The sequence below is a fragment of the Neoarius graeffei genome, chromosome 21 (assembly GCF_027579695.1).
Source record: "Neoarius graeffei isolate fNeoGra1 chromosome 21, fNeoGra1.pri, whole genome shotgun sequence".
NCBI lineage: Eukaryota > Metazoa > Chordata > Actinopteri > Siluriformes > Ariidae > Neoarius > Neoarius graeffei.
The window spans coordinates 60,816,117-60,834,858 of record NC_083589.1 but is presented as its reverse complement, the minus strand read 5'-3'; the positions used below and the strand labels follow the sequence as shown (position 1 = coordinate 60,834,858).

General features: G+C 41.7%; 1 protein-coding gene across 1 annotated transcript in view; it reads right to left on the bottom strand.

Annotated features, from left to right (window-relative positions):
* lrguk (leucine-rich repeats and guanylate kinase domain containing) overlaps window positions 1-18,742 on the bottom strand; it is an 82,548-nt gene that overhangs the window by 38,509 nt on the left and 25,297 nt on the right. Inside the window, exons 4-6 of the mRNA XM_060903441.1 lie at window positions 18,618-18,718; window positions 11,980-12,061; window positions 2,827-2,951 (exon numbers count right to left, since the gene is read on the bottom strand). Coding sequence (XP_060759424.1) covers window positions 2,827-2,951; window positions 11,980-12,061; window positions 18,618-18,718 — 308 coding nt within the window. The remainder of the gene's footprint in view (window positions 1-2,826; window positions 2,952-11,979; window positions 12,062-18,617; window positions 18,719-18,742) is intronic.

The following is an 18,742-nucleotide window of genomic DNA, read 5'->3' as shown; positions in this document are numbered from 1 at the left end:
TCATCTCAGAAATATTGCAAAGATAAGAAATTTAATGTCATTGCATGATGCAGAAAAACTAGTCCATGCTTTCGTTACCTCCAGGTTGGATTATTGTAATGCCTTACTGTCTGGATGTTCCAATAAGTGCATAAACAAGCTCCAGTTAGTTCAAAATGCCGCAGCAAGAGTCCTTACTAGAACTAGAAAATATGACCACATCACGCCTGTCTTATCCACACTGCATTGGCTCCCAATCAAATTTCGTATTGATTATAAAATACTACTATTGACCTTTAAAGCACTAAATGGTCTCGCACCACAGTACCTGAGTGAACTTCTGCTCCTCTATGACCCGCCACGCCTACTTAGATCAAAAGGTGCAGGCTATCTGCTGGTACCTCGTATAGTGAAGGCTACATCAGGGGGCAGAGCCTTTTCTTACAAAGCCCCACTGTTATGGAACAGCCTTCCAAGTAATGTTCGGGAATCAGACACAGTCTCAGCATTTAAGTCTAGGCTGAAAACATATCTGTTTAGTCAAGCCTTTTGTTAATGGTGTTTATGAGGTAAAGGAGTAGATCTGGAGGGTCCTCAGACATAGAGTGTTTTGGTAAACTGGGATGTATGGATGCTGTCAGTCCCCACTCGCTTGCTCACTCGAGTTTGTTGACGGTGCAGTGGCTGGCTGCTTTATGTCCCGGGGCTCCCTCATGCCTGTGTTACCTTCTGGCTCTCCCCTTTTAGTTATGCTGTCATAGTTAGTTGCCGGAGTCCCTGCTTGTACTCGGTGCAATATGTATACTGTTCCTACTTATTCAGGTGACATTGGGCATACCTAACAACCTGTGTTTTCTTTCCCCCCCCACTCCAAATCTGTCCCTCTGAGTTACATGGAGTCAACAGGAAATCTTTTGGTGGAGACGGTGGGGACCTCGACTGGCTATCGTAGCCTGCAGGGAATCGGCCGTCAGACATTCTGTCGCATGTCCCAGACCCGGTGAAATGTAACTGAATTGTCTTGGCCAGCCCTAAGGGTCCCATCTGCATCTCATCATTGCTGAGGAGTGTGCTCCCATCACCCAATCTAGCATCCAGCCAGAGCAGGTCATGATATATTTTTTTACCATATTAACATGCCATTGTGTGTCATGCCTGATGTAAAGACTCTTGTCTCTGCGAGCCTACCACACAGATTTAATACTTGTCATTTTTAGGGCATACCTAACAACATGTTTTCTTTCTCTCTCTCTCTCTTCCCCCCCCCCCCCCCCCCCAATCTGTCCCTCTGAGTTACATGTTGATCCTGGGATTGAGATGCTGGCCTCTTCTGCCCCTCGGACCTGCTTGATCCATCCTGGTGCCCTGTGTCTGGTCGGAGTTTTATCGCCCCACTCCGGTGAAGGACGGCCCCATGAGGACAGTTGAGGGTTATACCTGTTAAAACTGTTAATATTATAGTCAGGCTGTCTGTTGTTGCCCAAATGAGGATGGGTTCCCTTTTGAGTCTGGTTCCTCTCGAGGTTTCTTCCTCATGTCGTCTGAGGGAGTTTTTCCTTGCCACCGTCGCCACAGGCTTGCTCATTGGGGATAGATTAGGGATAAAATTAGCTCATGTTTTAAGTCGTTCAAATTCTGTAAAGCTGCTTTGCGACAATGTTTATTGTTAAAAGCGCTGTACAAATAAACTTGATTGATTGATTGATTGATTGAAATACTCAAACCAAAAATACTCATCTGGCTCAAACCAACACCCATACCACAGTGAAAGAAAGTCACACTTTGAGATCACAATTTTTCCCGTTCTGATATTTGAACATTGTGAACATTAACTGAAGCTCTTGATTTGTAGCTGCGTGATTTTATGCATTGTGCTGCTGTCAAGGGATCGGCTGATTACAGAACTGGAGAAAACAACAGGTGGATGGATGCTCCTAATAACTGGTGAGTGTATGTTGTTCAGTCATTGTGCCCCAGAAAAAGGAACAGCACAAAGAAAAATCACTGAAAGCCTGATATTCATGTCCATAATAACAATCATTTTGTGATAGTTATTAGTCCATTTGGAAACCAAAGAATGGGAAAATAAATTGATATATACTATATGGTTGTTGTAAAAATATAACGAAAACTACATTATACCATGATATAAACAATACTGTGATCATTTTACAGTATACAGTGGTATAAATATGTCTATTCTTAAGCAATGTCATCTACTTTAACACGGTATAAACTCTCACCTTCTAAGGAAACTACATGTACTGTATTTCACACAGTGAATCAAATAACCACATAGTCTTGGCGAGATACTGTATTATTTACTGCTTTCAGGCTGGCATTTCATTTCCAACTCATTCTGCATAACTGCACAGCAATAAGCTATTGAATATCTGAAATGTTGTCAACTGAAAAATATTTGTTATGGCCTGCAAATACTGGCTTTTCATTTTCACTAAACTGCACACAATAAAATAGTTAGAATTACTGAAATGAGAAATGCAACCCATTATATAATTATAATCCCATTTCTCTATGGTCATCTATGATCAAGTGCTTACTGCACGGCTTTATTTGCCAAAATTAACTGTCTGGTTTGTTTACGTGACCTTGCAGATGACCATGCTAACAAGCAAATTACTGATATTGAAAAACACCACCATCCCTGTCACTAATTGTGAGCACATCCAACTATTGGCGTGCAAATCTCACTTTGAAAACTACTGTCCCACTATTTTTTGATTAATTGTTTCATGATATAGGGTCCATACCAACTACCACTGCAGCCCAAAAGAACCCGGGTTGTTTAAGCTTGGATGAGGGACCTGTTGCGAGAACAGACATTACCAGGCAGAGCTGTCTGAGTGGCAGATTTCTGAGGCCACTGAGACGCAAGATCTTGTTGTGCTCCATGCTGAGGTGAGTCAGGCTGATGCACTTCTCCAGCCCTTGGATTTCACTGATGGAATTATCTGGTGATAAACCTGGTCAAGGTAACAACTGGAGAAAACGACTTATACTGAGAGATGACACTGTTCATGAGTTAGTCCTTTTACATGGTTTTAACAGTCAAGTTTATTTGTATAGTGCTTTTAACAACAGACATTGTCGCAAAGCAGCTTTACAGAAAATTAAAAACTTTAAACATGAGCTAATTTTATCCCTAATTTATCCCCAATGAGCAAGCTTGTGGCGACGGTGGCAAGGAAAAACTCCCTCAGACAACACAAGGAAGAAACCTTGAGAGGAACCAGACTCAAAATAGTTACGACACACTAAAATATCTCCTTGTAGAGTCATATTCACTTTGGGCTGTGTTCAGAGTTGAGATAAGTGAGGATTTACAGTAAAACCTTCATTCAGATGTCAGATCTGTTTGCAGACTTTTCAGAAGTTATGTAAGTGTTACGCACGTATTCATGCCTGGTATTAATCTGATCAAAATGAGGTAGCTTTAACGCACAGCCGTTAACATCTGGCATTTCCAGTGAACATTTGTGTTCAGAATTCATACATGCATCATTTCCACTGGAAGAAGATTGCTGCTCATGTTTATTATGTCAATCTACTGCTACATTCGTTTACAGGCAGAAATGTCCAGCGAATCCTCTCTCATGTACCCATATGGGCTGTTTCAAACTTTCTGATCATGTGGTCTGATAATAAAACTTGAACGTGAATTTGAGCAAGAACAGGAGATTGAGACACAACCAAAGAAGCCTCATTTAACCTAAAAGTTGAGAACTCAACCGTTCAGTTTGATTTCCAAACAGCCTTTGGATGATTCGGTATTGTATTTTCCGGCTAGGTCAATAGTTATTGCTCAAAAGTTACATCAGTATTACATCTGGGAGTTTAGTGCTGTTCATTTATGATCAGATCACCCAGGATGTGTGCTAATGCCGGCTGTAAACAGGCCCAAAGGCGTGTCTCAAACCCTTTAGACATTACATGACATAGCATACATTACATTTTACACAGAGATCCCGCAATACTGCCATAAAAAAAATCCCTCAATATTCCTGCTTTGGTTATTTCCACAGAACCAAATAAAGCAGCGCCACTGTGTGCTTTTACACAGCATGCTGGTTTTCCACAACCAGAGATCTGACATGTGACACAGCCGAGCTTCAGCATCTAGTGTAATGCATAACATAATACACTTTGAAAATACGAATACCCTGAGCATAACGATGTTGCTTTCAAAACAACGTGTTCAGTTGCTTTTGTTAGCCGTGCACATTTATACTACTATTTAAACATCATCACAGTTATTCTGCGATCAGAAATACGTTGGAGGAGAAAGTGAAGAGAAGTAGGAAGCGATTTGAGGCAGAAAAACAAACGTCCCTTCGATGCCATAGACAGAGATGTCTGAATTTGCGATAGGGAGCCACAGCCTAATGGTTAGAGAAGCAACTTTGGAACCAAAAGGTTGCTGGTTCGATTCTCTGGGCTAGCAGGAATAGCTGAAGTGCCCTTGAGCAAGGCACCTAACCCCCAACTGCTCCCCAGGCTGCTCTGGGTATGTTGTATGTCCTCTCTGGATAAGAGTGTCTGCTAAATGCTATTAATGTAATGGTCTCAGAAAGAAGCATGTCAAAAACAAATGTAAATGTCAAATATGTCTCACTCTGTTCCACAATGCCGGCTGTCCCTTTTACACAGACATTGATCCTGTTTCTATTACTATCAATCATTCTGGCTCAGAGGTGGAACTGCACAGACCTCCCGTTCCACATTTGGACGTTTTACACAAAAAGCGAGGTGGAATAAAGGCGTAAGAATTCCGCCTTGAAAAGGCTGTGTAAAAGGGTCTTTTGTTACACATGATTATGCACTGGGATTTAAGCGCATGTTTATTGTGTGATATAGTGAGGAGCACTGATAAGTCCAGTCCAGTCTCGCAGTGTGACGTAACTAAAATATGTCATGCTGAAATATATGTTTTGGTCTTAAAATTAACGGGAGAAAAATCTTGGACTATGTATTCATGTATTAAATACAAAAAATGACACTATTAATTTATATTATCTCTTTAATAGTATTTATTTATCTCTTAACATAAAGTAAGTCATACATGTAACAGATGAGTGTTGGGTCAGCTTATCCTTCAAACCCTGAGCAGTGGTGGTTTTGATGGTCCTGAAAAACTCAGGTGTGTAACTGTTAGGGTTCACCCAGTCGCAAACGGTCAACTTACTTCTCGGGACCCCCGCCCTCGTACCACCTGCAGAATTCTGGGACGGAACACCGCAAAAAAACAGAGAACCAGAGATCGGTTTAACTGCTGTTTATTCACAGTATTCTCGCCAAAGATGAAATATCACAAACACCTTTTATAACAAATTATAATCTCTCTAAACGGTTATTGTGTCTGTCGAATGTGTGTGTGTGTTTGTCTCTATGGGAGGGTGTGAGTAAGTGACATCATTTTGATATCTGTGTCTATGTGTGTGTGAGTGTGTGTGTGTCACATCTTAATTACATCACTGTTCTAATGGAATGTTCAGATGTATGTGTGTGTGTTTGACTTGCGTGCAGCAGCTTGATCTTGGGGCAGGTCAAATAATCTCCATCAGTGTGTGTGTAAATCATAACATAATGACATATTTCTGATGATATGACATGATAGCAAGGTACAAACAGATTTTACAGGTCATTGCTTACGTACATACGGAATTTTTCAATAAAGATATGTTATAAGAAAGTAAACAAAAAATAAGAACAAACCTAAACAAAGACAGTAAGCAAAACATCTCATATCAAAATAAACAAAATGTTCCCAAACAATGTCCAGCCGAGACAGAAGGTCATTTTAACTGAACAGAAATTAATCCTTAATTTTGTCACCATTTTAATAAATTACTGCCTTCTTGGTCAAGAATAATACTTATATAAACCTAACAGTAACCCAAGTCTTAATAGACTTAAATTTCCCTGTGTAAATACCGACATAACTTTTGGCCCTACCTCACGGACTCTAAATACTGAAAAATTCTTTGCTTTGTACTGTTTGAACATAGTATATTTTACCTACAAGCAGAAATCCACACTAAATACATCAGCAAACGTTATATTTTATATTTCTTTCCTTGCACTTGACCATGAAATTAAATGCCTGCTATTGTTTTGTGAGGTTTTGTTGTTGGTATTGTTCCTGATCCATGGTTTATAAAAGTCCCGAGTTTAGTGAACTTACATGAAATTAATAGACCTTGAAATAATGGGACAGTTCTGCTATGTTACATTTTAGCTGTATTCAGCAGGTGGCACTGTGATCAGTCCTCCACTTCCGGGTCGTTCCCAGCCAAAACAATACTCACTGTGGCATTGGTTTGTATAATGTTTCGCTGAAATAAGATATAATTAATAAATTTTATTGATGTTTAACTGGAATAGATGCTTATAAAATGTTGTCAAACGTACAAATACGCGAATTATCGCCCATGCCACATCCATTATTGTGCTTAAGTTAGGGCTTGTGGTCTGGGTAACCGCGTCTACTTCACGCGGCCTGTAAGATATATTTGTGCTTATCATGCTTATTGATGGGCCAGTTATTGTGAAATCATAATGATGTTTGATTTTTTTTTATATTAATCACATACTTGAATAATCAAACAAATATTTCCTCAAAAGAATGCATACAGAGCAAAAGAATGCATACATTTAAATTTTGATGAGTGCTGATTCTATATTGGTGTATAGTTCATATATTTGGGGATAAGAATTCTGGTAACAGAAATTAACACACATGGCTAAAGCCTCGGTCACAACCGGCCGTACGTGCTCCTACGGCCGGTCTACGTGCAAAAAACGCAAGAAACGCACGGAGGGCGCGCATGAAACGCACGGAGGGCGCGCGTGTGACGTGCTGATTTTCGAGCTGTGGCCTGGCCGCAGAGGTTCTTTGTCACAGGGATGTGATTTGGGGCTGGTGAAATTATCTGAAAATTTTAGCCAGGGGTCTGGGGGCCGCAGGCCCCCAGCTGGTCCAGGGCAGCGCCCTGGTGGGGGGACAAGGGAGGGCGAAGCCCCCCGAAGCTCCTGGGTTCTGGGGTTTTCTGACTTAAAAATTGTACTAAAATGGCAAGCAAATACACAAGAAAAAACTTGTCATGATTAACAAATTCAAGCCAATTTAATGGTCAACATGCAACTCTGAGCCCCTATAGTAAATTCAATGATTCTTAACTGACAAAAAGCCAAAACATGAAACCTAAAAATGTCATTCTAAATTAAATCATCTGCATTAGAATAAATAGAAAACTGTATAAGGAAAAACAAAATTTATACTTTCAATTACTGTAGAAGTTGAACATACCTAAATGTGCCTTTTCAAACAAACATGATGCAACATAAGAATTCATCCACCATTATTTATTAAACTCTATTGCTCCTGGTAGTCTCCCGGTTTGCTTCTTATGTATGGCAACTTCTAATATTTGATTAAGTTACTGCACACCCCGTTTAGACAGGGTAACAGGATTGACACAAAAAAATTAGTCATGCATAGACTACTTACCAAAACTGAAATTTTTAAGTAAATATTCTCAGATTCAGTTCATTCTGCCATCCATATAAAAGGTGAGAATATGTAGATCCTTGCCAACAAATAATTTCAATAATAGCTTTTGGGAGCATTTATTTTTGTTATGTGATTAATCACGGTAACAGAACTGACACAAACCTCTGGGACAGGTACAAAAATTAACAAAACATCGAAAAATATCTTTTCTTAATGGCATTTTCAATTTGTGACATCATATGTCCATTGTGGTTTCCACAGTCTTGTCGTTGAACATGAAAAAGTTTCAATTCCACCTTTGTCTAACATTAAGAATCATGTCTGAAAAAAAGTCTCTTTTCAGCGGAACAGCCATTTTTGCTCATTTTCAACCCTAAAATTTGCTACAAAATGCACATTTATGAACCAAAGTAGTCAAATTTTGAAATGCAAGGTAGAACTGATAATGTTTTATCATAGGAGACCATAAAAAGGTTTTAGAAATCTCAAAATGTAAACAAAACACGTCTGGACAAAAAAAAACACGTTTTCTGTGAAATTGACTCGTATACAGAACTGTACAGTGTTCACTCACTTGAGGATTTTCATATGCAAGAATAAAAATCACTTTTTCACTAAACATCATTCACAAAAAATGTGTTTGCAATTAATTGGGATCCACTGTTTTTATCATTTCAACCGCGCATCAGACCCTCGGCCAATTGAAAATGTCTTTCATGCACTTTTCTCCCTCATGAGAATTTTGAAAAGTTGGCAAGTATGTATTATTTGCACTAACATTTTAATATTGAATAAACAAATCAAAATTGTGTATAATTACCTTACATCCACGCTGTGGGAAAAGTTTTGAGTGAAAATTAAAACTAACTTCGAGTGAAAAAGGTGAAATAATCTGTGATGAAGTTGGCAGAGACTCTGAGGTAAAGTGAGAGGAGGCGGGAGGGGTCAAGCATCACTGCCGCCTCACAGACTCACTTTCCCGGGTTAAACTCCCACCACTCCCCCTCTCTCTACACCACTCCCCCTCGCTCTACACCGCTCCCCCCTCTCTCTACACCACTCCCCCTCTCTCTAGCTTTTGCTTTGTTTTCACTGAGTAACCATTTTGATTTGTAAACTAGAGCCGTGATTTAAACTGCTGTTTCTTCGGACATAACTAAAACAAACTGAAATAAAAACCGCCCCTTCTTTTCTCCTCAGAAGGTTTAGCCTCCGATGCTAACCTTTTCACCACAGCTTTCATAGTGTGCGCATGCGCATCCAGGAAGCAACAAATGGCGCGAGGCCCCGTTGCCACGGCAACCTTCGTCACTCCGTCGCATGTGCAATGACACCATCACCACTCACAGGCTTATTATGGGGAAAGAAATGAGCTGGGTTGTTTTTTCTTCTTCCCCATGTTTATTTACTTTAAAAACACACACCAAACTGATGATCAGGTGCATCTTTACGCTCGATCACGGAGGCTGCCATCTTTCAACTCTTTGTTTGAAGCGAGCTTACGTACAGCTATCTAACAAGCACGTTCATTGGTTGTTACAGAGTGATGGGCCAATCACGTACCTCGTTTCATCTCAATGACGGAATTACTGAAAGTCGGAACGAATAGGATATGAATGCGGATTTTTGAGCGAAAAATCGGAATTTTTTATTTTTTTTTTAATTTTGAGGTGAAAAAAGCGGAATTCCGCGAATTCGCGGAAAAAATCACATCCCTGTTGTCATGTCAAACAAACTCTACGGGCGCTTACGTTTTTTTCAGGTTGCAAGACAAACTTACGGCCAACACGCGTCTTTCTCCATGAACAAAAAAAACGCAGCGATTTGGGAAACGCCAAAAATCGCACGGCTAAAAAATTGTACGTCCGGTTGTGACCTAGGCTTAAATTGGCTGTTGAACTCATATAACAATAATATGGTTTTTGTGGGCGTTATAGTTATTTGAGGCTCGGCCTGAATGATTTGAAGCCCGACATGGTTCATTTGAAGCCCAAGCGGTAGCGATAATTTATTTATGTTTTATTAGGTGTGATTAATGTTTGTGTGTTTTAATATTAATCTCTTAATTAACATCCTAGCAACTGGTAATAATTCTTAGCAATTGTAAAATTGTCTGCCACATCTAAACTTTTTTTTTAACTTGTTTAGTAAGTGAAATGAGTGGGGATGTTTTGAGTTGGGAATGTTTTGAGTTGGGAATGTAATGTAAATTATGAGCCTCTTCAGTAAGTACAGTATATGCTGCGGTCTCAAAAGTAGCCGGTCACTGGCGGCAAATCGCCGTCTGTGGCTTGTTATGCCGCCGGCTATTGTCAGTCGAGTCACAAAATTTAATATTAAATATTTCTGACGGCAAAAAAAGTTGTGAACGTAAATTACATCCACTATGTCATGTATGTCCGTTGCCGCGTCAACTTTGTTTACATCCTCGACATGAGTGCAGCCATTACTGCCCCTTGTGCCATATGTAAGCCGTACTCTGATTGGCTTAGAGTGTTCCATGGACTGTAAATGGTTCATACCATCATGTGACTCACAAATGGCGACGAAGAGAGTTGCAAGCGGCTCCATGCTGGATGCGTGGCTAAAAAGGTCTAGAGGGAAAGGTAAGTACGTTTTGAACGCAAATTTATTCCGTCATTGTGTTGATATAAAAAAATAAATACGTCTTAGTCCACCATTTCTCAGCCTTGCTTAAGACATTATAATCGCAGATCATAAAGTTGACTCTGCGTTTGACAGCTACTCGAAAAAACAAACTGCGTGCGTAACAACGCTAATCAAGCTTAAGCTAGACGACCCGCCTCAAATACCCATCCCGGGTAAATGTTATCCCAATTTTAGATAACCTGTTCCAGACCATCCCGCCCCATGAAAAATTCGTACTTGCATCTCTCTCTCTCTCTCTCATATATATATATATATATATATATATATATATATATATATATATATATATATATACACACACACATACACACACACACATAATATTTGTTGTGCCTAACCCACACTAAATAACTAGATTTATATAATTTCTATTCAGTAGGCCCCTACATGTATATGTAAATTCAAGAAATATTTTTATATCATATAATCTTACTTTCTTTGATTTATTTTGGTATGTACACACACACATCTATCTATCTATCTATCTAGATCTCATCCATATGTGGATTTCAATCGGACTACTTTTTGTGTGTTTGTTTGCAAATATTTCTGAAATTTGAAAAATGACTGAGGTATGGTTTCATATTTCAAGTTTCCAAATAGTATTGATTACCCTTTATTTTCACTGTTAAAAGTTACCAGAGGCCACCATTTCTCAGTGCATTTCATAAAATTTTCCGTGCCCAAAGGGGGGCGCACCCCCCTTTGAAACCTCCCCTGCACGCTTTGCGTGCATTATGTCTACCACTGGCAGACATTTTACCATTTTGCACCCTGCTGTAAATTATTTGTACCCTGCTATTCTCCCAAACTTTGAAGCCCCTGTATATATTAAAAAACAAACACCAATGCGAACAGAAATGAAATTGGACATGTCCATTTCCTGCAAATATCACTCTAATCAACTAATGTCAAGGAGTCCAGGGGTTACACTCACAGTGACAAGAATGATCAAATTGACAAATTTACGATTTAACAGACTATTTTCATCACGAAAAACATTTAGTTGATGGCTCCGTATCTTTAAAATTTACAAGATGTTATTAAACTTAAAACAAACCACAATAAACCCTGAATAAACACTTTACTTTTGTTGGTTTGGGCTGTGTGGCGTCCACCGTTGTTGACATTGTTGAACGACCCAGTGAGGCGCGCGCCACCTGTTGAATACTCCGCACATATCATAGCGGAACCGTCCCATTCAAATAAAAGAATGTAAAAAGAGCAAAACAATATTAATTACTGTTTTGCTCTTTTAAAACTATTAAAAATGGTGCATTATCTCATCTCATTATCTGTAGCTGCTTTATCCTTCTACAGGGTCACAGGCAAGCTGGAGCCTATCCCAGCTGACTACGGGCGAAAGGCGGGGTTCACCCTGGACAAGTCGCCAGGTCATCACAGGGCTGATAGTGCATTATATTTAGTATATAAAAATATATTAATTTTATACTCATGAATGGTATTATAAGGAATATATGGCTACTAATACATAAATTATTATGTATTAGTAGCATAATACATAAAGAATATAAATAATTATATAAAACGAGTGCTTTAGTTGTTATACAGGCATGCTGAGAGCATAATCAAGAGCACTTAGTGGTATAAGAGGACAATTCATCATACGGTAGTTGTATTCTATCACACCACCCCGTCACATTTTATTCCCTACTTAACAATTGTATACTTGCGCATGACATGAGATTAATCATATTTGATAAAGAGACAGTTATGATGCAGTGGCATGAAGGTGAGAAGAAATGGAGATGCACTTGAGACTAAATATAAAAGGATACAGTTTAGAATTAACTTGCGAAGATAAGTATAGGCTGACAAATCCTTCATTGAAGAAATGTGGTTGTGAGAGAAATCCACTTCCTGTAGAAAGGATTCAAGAGGTTATTATGATCATAGAGAAAAATGACTGCAATTTTAAATAAAACATCCTTTTTAACATCTTTATGTAACTTAATACCACCATTTTACACCTGACATTTGTGTAAATGCCAGTGAAAGGTTTTTGAACATGCTGTATTAAGCAAGAAGTGCATTTGGAAACATTTATTTTATATTTTATGAAATCTAGATTAAATTTCAATCTGGATCACTCTACTGAGGGACGTGTAGCATGTAAGCATACGTATACACTCACCGTTTACTTAATTAGGAACACCTGTACACCTGCGCATTTGTGCAATTATCTGATCAGCCAATCATGTGGCGCAACATCCTGTTCTCCGAAAGGAAATGCCTAGTTGATGAAAGAGGGTTGGCGGAGAATGACCAAACTGGTTCGAGCTGACAGGAAGGTGATGGTAACTCAAATAACCACTCTTTACAAAGGTGGTGAGCAGAAAAGCATCTCAGAATGCACAACATGTCAAACCATGACACAGATGAGGACACATCTGGTTCCACTCCTTTGAGTCAAAGACAGGAACCCAAGGCTTCAGTGAGCACGCAACACTCAGTACGTTTACATGCACATCCAACTCGAGCTGCTGTCGGTAATCGAGCTAAGGGTCCCAGCAGGGTGCCAGAGAAATCCAATCCTACATGCACACAAGGAAATCGAGCTATTGTGTGAGGTGCATTGTGCACCCGAGCCACAGGTGGCGCTACACGCCCCATCGTGTTGGTACACTTCCGGTTGTCATCATGAAGAAGAGCTATTCAAGAGTGTAAACAAAGTTATCAGTTCCGTGTTCTCCATTGCGCGTTTTTCTCCCATCCATGAATTTTAATATATTCAACTCCTTAAGCTGAATGAGCATGAACTCTGTCTCCTCATTGCTCCAGAAGTGCACGTTTCTGCTCGCCATTTTCTCTTCTTCGTTTGTTCCTCCTGACCTCTTCTGCTGCTTGCTACTACTGTTGTCATGCCGACCGAGGCTGTCATGTTTCCCGCTTGTGGTCTCGTCACTTGTCACTTCTGGAAGGGGCAGTGCTGAAGTAAGTAGCTCGACTACGTAGCTCGATAGGGTTTACATGCACTAAGTAGCTCGGCAAAAATCGCATAATCTAGGTCGTGTAGCTCGATTACGAGAAATCAAGTTCGGTTCAATTTCAGCCTAGCTAAGGTGTTTCCATGGCATTTAGAACTTCGATTTCAGTCGAGCAACGGCAGAAATTCGATTTTCTCTATGTGCATGTAAACGTAGTGACTGAGGATTAAGTCTTAATTTTGTTCCTTATTTAATTATCAATGATGTGTAAACTAAATTATAAGAAACTCGACATGTTCAAAAACTTTTGACTAGTAGTGTATAGAGGCCTTTCACCGACATCACAGGTTTTTTTTTTTTACGCAGAATCCGCCATATTGCCAGGCAAACATTTAAATGGCTCCGACAGTTAATAATAAAAATCGAGATGACTGCAGTGACCTGGCGACTTGTCCAGGGTGTACCCCGCCTCTTGCCCATAATCAGCTGGGATAGGCTCCAGCTTGCCTGCGACCCTGTAGGACAGGATAAGCGGCTATAGGTAATGGATGGATGCAGGGCTCGAAATTAACTTTTTTTCTTTGTCCCCCAGTGGTCCCGAATTCTGTGTTGTATTGTCCCGAATGGAAGCAATAGTGTCCCCATTTTTTTCCTCTCTGAAATAACCAGTGGTTAATATTATCATATGAAGTTACTATTATATTTGTAACTATGCGATTTTGAACCCTTTATATCATTTTTACAATAAGTCACAAGACACAAGCGACACATGTCCTATACATCATCTACTTCAAAATTACAGTTATTGCATTTTCAGTTTATTAAACTTTGGCGAGCTCACTGTATGAATAGATACCCGTTTATTTAAAGGGGCCAACTAGCTCATTCAGAAAATGTTTCAACTCCCTACATCTGCAGTACACTTTAGTTGAAAATAAGACCCCTTTTATGTTCATTTCATCTACTTATACCTTGAATATCTGTTGGCATTTATAAGGCCAACTTATAATTTTCACCATTACTGTTATCCATTTTTATGAACTTTCCGTTATCCATTTTATGAACTTTCGCTGCCGAAGCGTGGGTGCAAATGTTAGCAACATCAGCATAGTGCCAGGTCCGAGCCTAGTTGTGCTGCTGACTGACTAAACTTTCTGAACTAGAAAGACACCAAGAAAACTCACTTATTCTGTTGAACGGTATCTTCCGTCAATATCATCCACATCATTCCTGTTGTATTTTATAACGTGTCTAACAGTGTTCATTAAGTTCATTCAGTTGCTAGCGTTGCCTGCAGACCAGGCGATGACACTTTGGATCCTGAAGGTCCCGGAGACGTTATGTCTGGGCTTTCAGTTTCTTCCCCGCGGTCGGTCCGCTTCAACCACTTCAGCATTTTTGTTCTGGCAAGAGTCAGCGCAGCGTGTGCGGTAGCAATTCCATTCCAAGTCCATATAATGCGGACTCCGGCCGAAGATTCTAGAACAGAATGCGCTGCTCTGTAGCCTACGGATGCAGGTGCATCGAAAGTGTAGCTACTATGAATTTTTCGCTGTTAACATTTTAAAATTTAAATTGACAAATTAGGTGAATGTCTACGTATGTGTTACGGCTTTGTAAATAATATTAATGTAGAACTTTTTTTCTAGATCTATTTTTTTCCATTGTCCCGGGATTGTCCCAGATATGATAATTTTGTGTCCCGATGACATTTTTTATGGTCCCCGGGACGTCGGTACACCGTTAGTTTCGAGCGCTGGATGGATGGATGGATGGATGGATGGATGGATGGATGGATGGAGACAACTGCAGTCAGTACAGTACAATCTCTCAGAAACGAACAATTTAGATTATACCAGCAGATCATGTGACATCCAAAAGCTGAAACATGCAGGCATCATAGATTCATATAATTTACCAACAAATGTATTTATTTATTCTGCCCACTGCTCTCTCTCTCTCTCTCTCTCTCTCTCTTTTCTACAAGTTTATCTGTAAATGTTTACTGAATTTACACGAATTTACTGAATTTTACTGAAACACGTATGGGCGCTGTGTGAGATGGCTGCCTCTCCAGTAGCTCTGTAGTTTTTAGCTCTTTAAACCTCTTTTTTTCCACCTTTTTTTTTTTACTTTTTTGCTCTTCTTACGAAGACAGTGTGTTTAACTATATAACATGGATATATTTAACTTTAACACGCAACCGCAAGTTTTCTCACTTATTCGAGAGAGGAGCTGCTGGCCCTGAAAACAATGGGACGAGCCGGGATACGACACCCCATCCCGGCAGAGCTGAGGAGGCAACCCAGGGGCTGCAAAGCTGGAGCTAAGCAGACAACCGGCGGCGCTACAAACCATCCATTCCCTCCGTTATCATAGGGAATGTGAACTCGCTGCCGAATAAAGTCGACGAGCTTTCCGCTCTGAACAACCAGCGGATTTACCGGGAGAGCAGCTTATTTATCTTTACGGAGACATGGCTAACACACCTTGTACCGGATGCTAACGTGGACCTGCGGGGATTCACTGCTGTGAGAGCCGACAGAGACACTAACACATGCGGGAAAAGCAAAGGTGGGGGCTCATCATTTATGTCAACAACCGCTGGTGTAACCCGGGACATATCTCCGTAAAGACAGTTTTATGTTGCCCGGACTTGGAGCTGCTAGCCATTAGCCTGCGGCCATATTATCTGCCGAGGGAGTTCGGTCACGTGATCATCTGTGTTTACATCCCTCCGAAGGCAGATGCAGCCGCTGCATGTGAGAGGATTCACTCTGTCACAGCAAGGCTGCAGACACAGCACCCTGAGGCATTTATGATCATTTCTGGGGGCTTTAATCACGCTACTTTGGACTCTACTTTGGCTGCTTTTTACCAGGCTGTGGACTATCCAACAAGGAACAACAGGACAATTGACTTGCTGTATGCTAATGTGAGGGATGCATACAGAGCCACACCCCTCCCCCCACTAGGGAAGTCTGACCACAACCTGGTTCATCTACAGCCGAAGTACACCCCCCTGGTTCAAAGGCAGCCTGCAACAACTAGCTCCATCAGGAGGTGGTCCCTTGAAATGAAAGATGCCCTCAGAGACTGCTATGACATCACGGACTGGGATGTGCTGCTTAGCCCACACTGTGAGGACAGAGGGGCTGACACACTGTCTGACAGATTACCTCAACTTCTGTGCAGACGTGGTCTCCCCCACTAAGACTGTACGGTGTTACCCTAACAACAAGCCATGGGTAACACAGGAAGTCAAAGCTGTCCTCAACAGGAAGAAGGCCGCCTTCAGGAGCAGGGATAGGGAGGCGATGAAAGCAGCACAGCAGGAGGTGAAACGCTGCATGAGGGAAGCTAAGGACAGCTACAGGAGAAAGGCGGAGCAGAAGCTGAAGGAGAACAGCATGAGGGAGGTCTGGGAAGGTGTGAAAACCATCACAGGCCACAATACAAAGATCAGAGTCGTTGAGGGGACAGTGGAGAGGGCGAACGAGTTGAATGACTTCTTCAATTGGTTCAACCAGCCCACGTCCCCCCCACCCTCTCCCTCACTGCAGCCATCTCTCCTTCTTCCCTCAACACACCTCCCCCCAGTCATCACAGCAGCCCCCTCCTCCCCCACCTCAACACAGACTCCTCTATGCATTACTGCAGACCAGGTCAGAGGTCAACTGAGGAAGCTTCACCCCAGGAAAGCAGCAGGCCCGGACAAGGTGTGTCCACGACTACTGAAGACCTGCTGCTGAACTGGGTGAACCACTCCAACGCATCTTCAACCTCAGCCTGCAGCTGGGGAGAGTGCCAACCCTCTGGAAGACATCATGTATCATTCCAGTTCCCAAAAAGAATCGGCCCAGCGAGCTGAACAACTTCCGACCGGTGGCGCTCACTTCACATCTGATGAAGATGTTGGAGCGGCTCTTCCTCAGCCTCCTCAGACCCCAGGTACAACATGCCCAGGACTGTCTGCAGTTTGCATACCGGGCAGGTGCTGTTGTGGAAGACGCCATCCTCTACCTGCTACACCGAGCCCACTCGCATCTGGATAAGGGAAATAGCACAGTGAGGATCCTCTTCTTGGACTTCTCGAGTGCCTTCAACACCATCCAGCCCCTACTGCTTCAGGACAAACTGAACAGGATGCGAGTGGACCCCTGCCTGGTCACCTGGATCTCCAGCTACCTCACTGACAGGCCGCAGTACGTCAGGCTGAAGGACATCACGTCTGACGCTGTAATTAGCAGCACTGGAGCACCCCAGGGCACGGTGCTGGCCCCTCTTCTCTTCACCCTGTACACCGCAGACTTCTGCTACAACTCGGAGCTGTGTCACATTCAGAAGTTTGCCGATGACACAGCCATCGTTGGGTGTATCAGTGACGACAGAGAGGAGGAGTATAGGAGCCTGGTGAGGGACTTTGCTGTGTGGTGCAACAGGAACCATCTGCAGCTCAACACCTCGAAGACCAAGGAGCTGGTCATTGACTTTGGGAGGTCCAGACCAAGGTCACAACCAGTTCTGATTGAGGGAGTCGAGGTGGAGGCTGTGGATTCCTACAAGTACCTCGGGCTGTGGCTGGACAGCAAGCTGGACTGGACTTGTAACACCAATCACTTATACAGGAAGGGACAGAGCAGGATATAGTTCCTTAGGAGGCTGCAGTCCTTTAACATCTGCAGGAAACTCCTGGACAAACTGATCAGGCGGGCCGGTTCTGTGGTCGGCGTGAAGCTGGACACTCTGGTGACGGTGGCAGAGAAGAGGACTATGGACAAACTACTGAACATCATGGACGATGCCAGTCATCCTCTGCACACCGTCATCAGCAACCAGAGGAGCCTGTTCAGTGACAGAATGGTCCTTCCCAAGTGCAGGACGAACAGACTCAAAAACTCCTTTTTCCCCCTCACGCCATCAGACTGTACAGCTGCTCTCTGGGGGGGAGGAGGGGTAAGAGGAGGACAGAGGACGGGAAAGAGCAGTAGCCTAGCCTAGCCTAACAATAAGCAATACCGGACAATGTGCAATATAATGTGTAATATAAAGTGCAATATAAAGTGCAATATCTTTCCTGCTCCCCCACCCACCCACATACACACACTTACCCTAACCCCATATCTTATTGTTTTATATTTGTATATATAAATACTTAATTTATTTTAATTTATCTAGAAGTTTTTCTCTATTTCTTTTCTTTGTTTATCTGTAATGATGCTGCTGGAATCTTAATTTCCCTGAGGGAACCCTCCCAAAGGGATCAATAAAGTTTTATCTAATCTCTAATCTAATCTAATCTGAATTGGGCTTACAATCACACGTGGACACTTGTGCTGTCGCTGTCAAACACAAAGCTCGCTCGGCAACATGGCCGCATAAACGATGACGCCACATGAAAGGCCTCTATATCACACAATAACCTTGAACTCATAAAAAATTACATTTCTCAAAAAAATTATCTTCTCCTGTCTAATGCAAGTCCTCACCTTGAGATTTTTAGGCGGTTGGAATCCAAAGAAGTCGGAAATTTCGTTGTGGGAAGCGTTGAGCATGATAAGGTATGGCATGTGGCTCACGCAGGATAAATCTACCAGTCACAAAACATTAAACA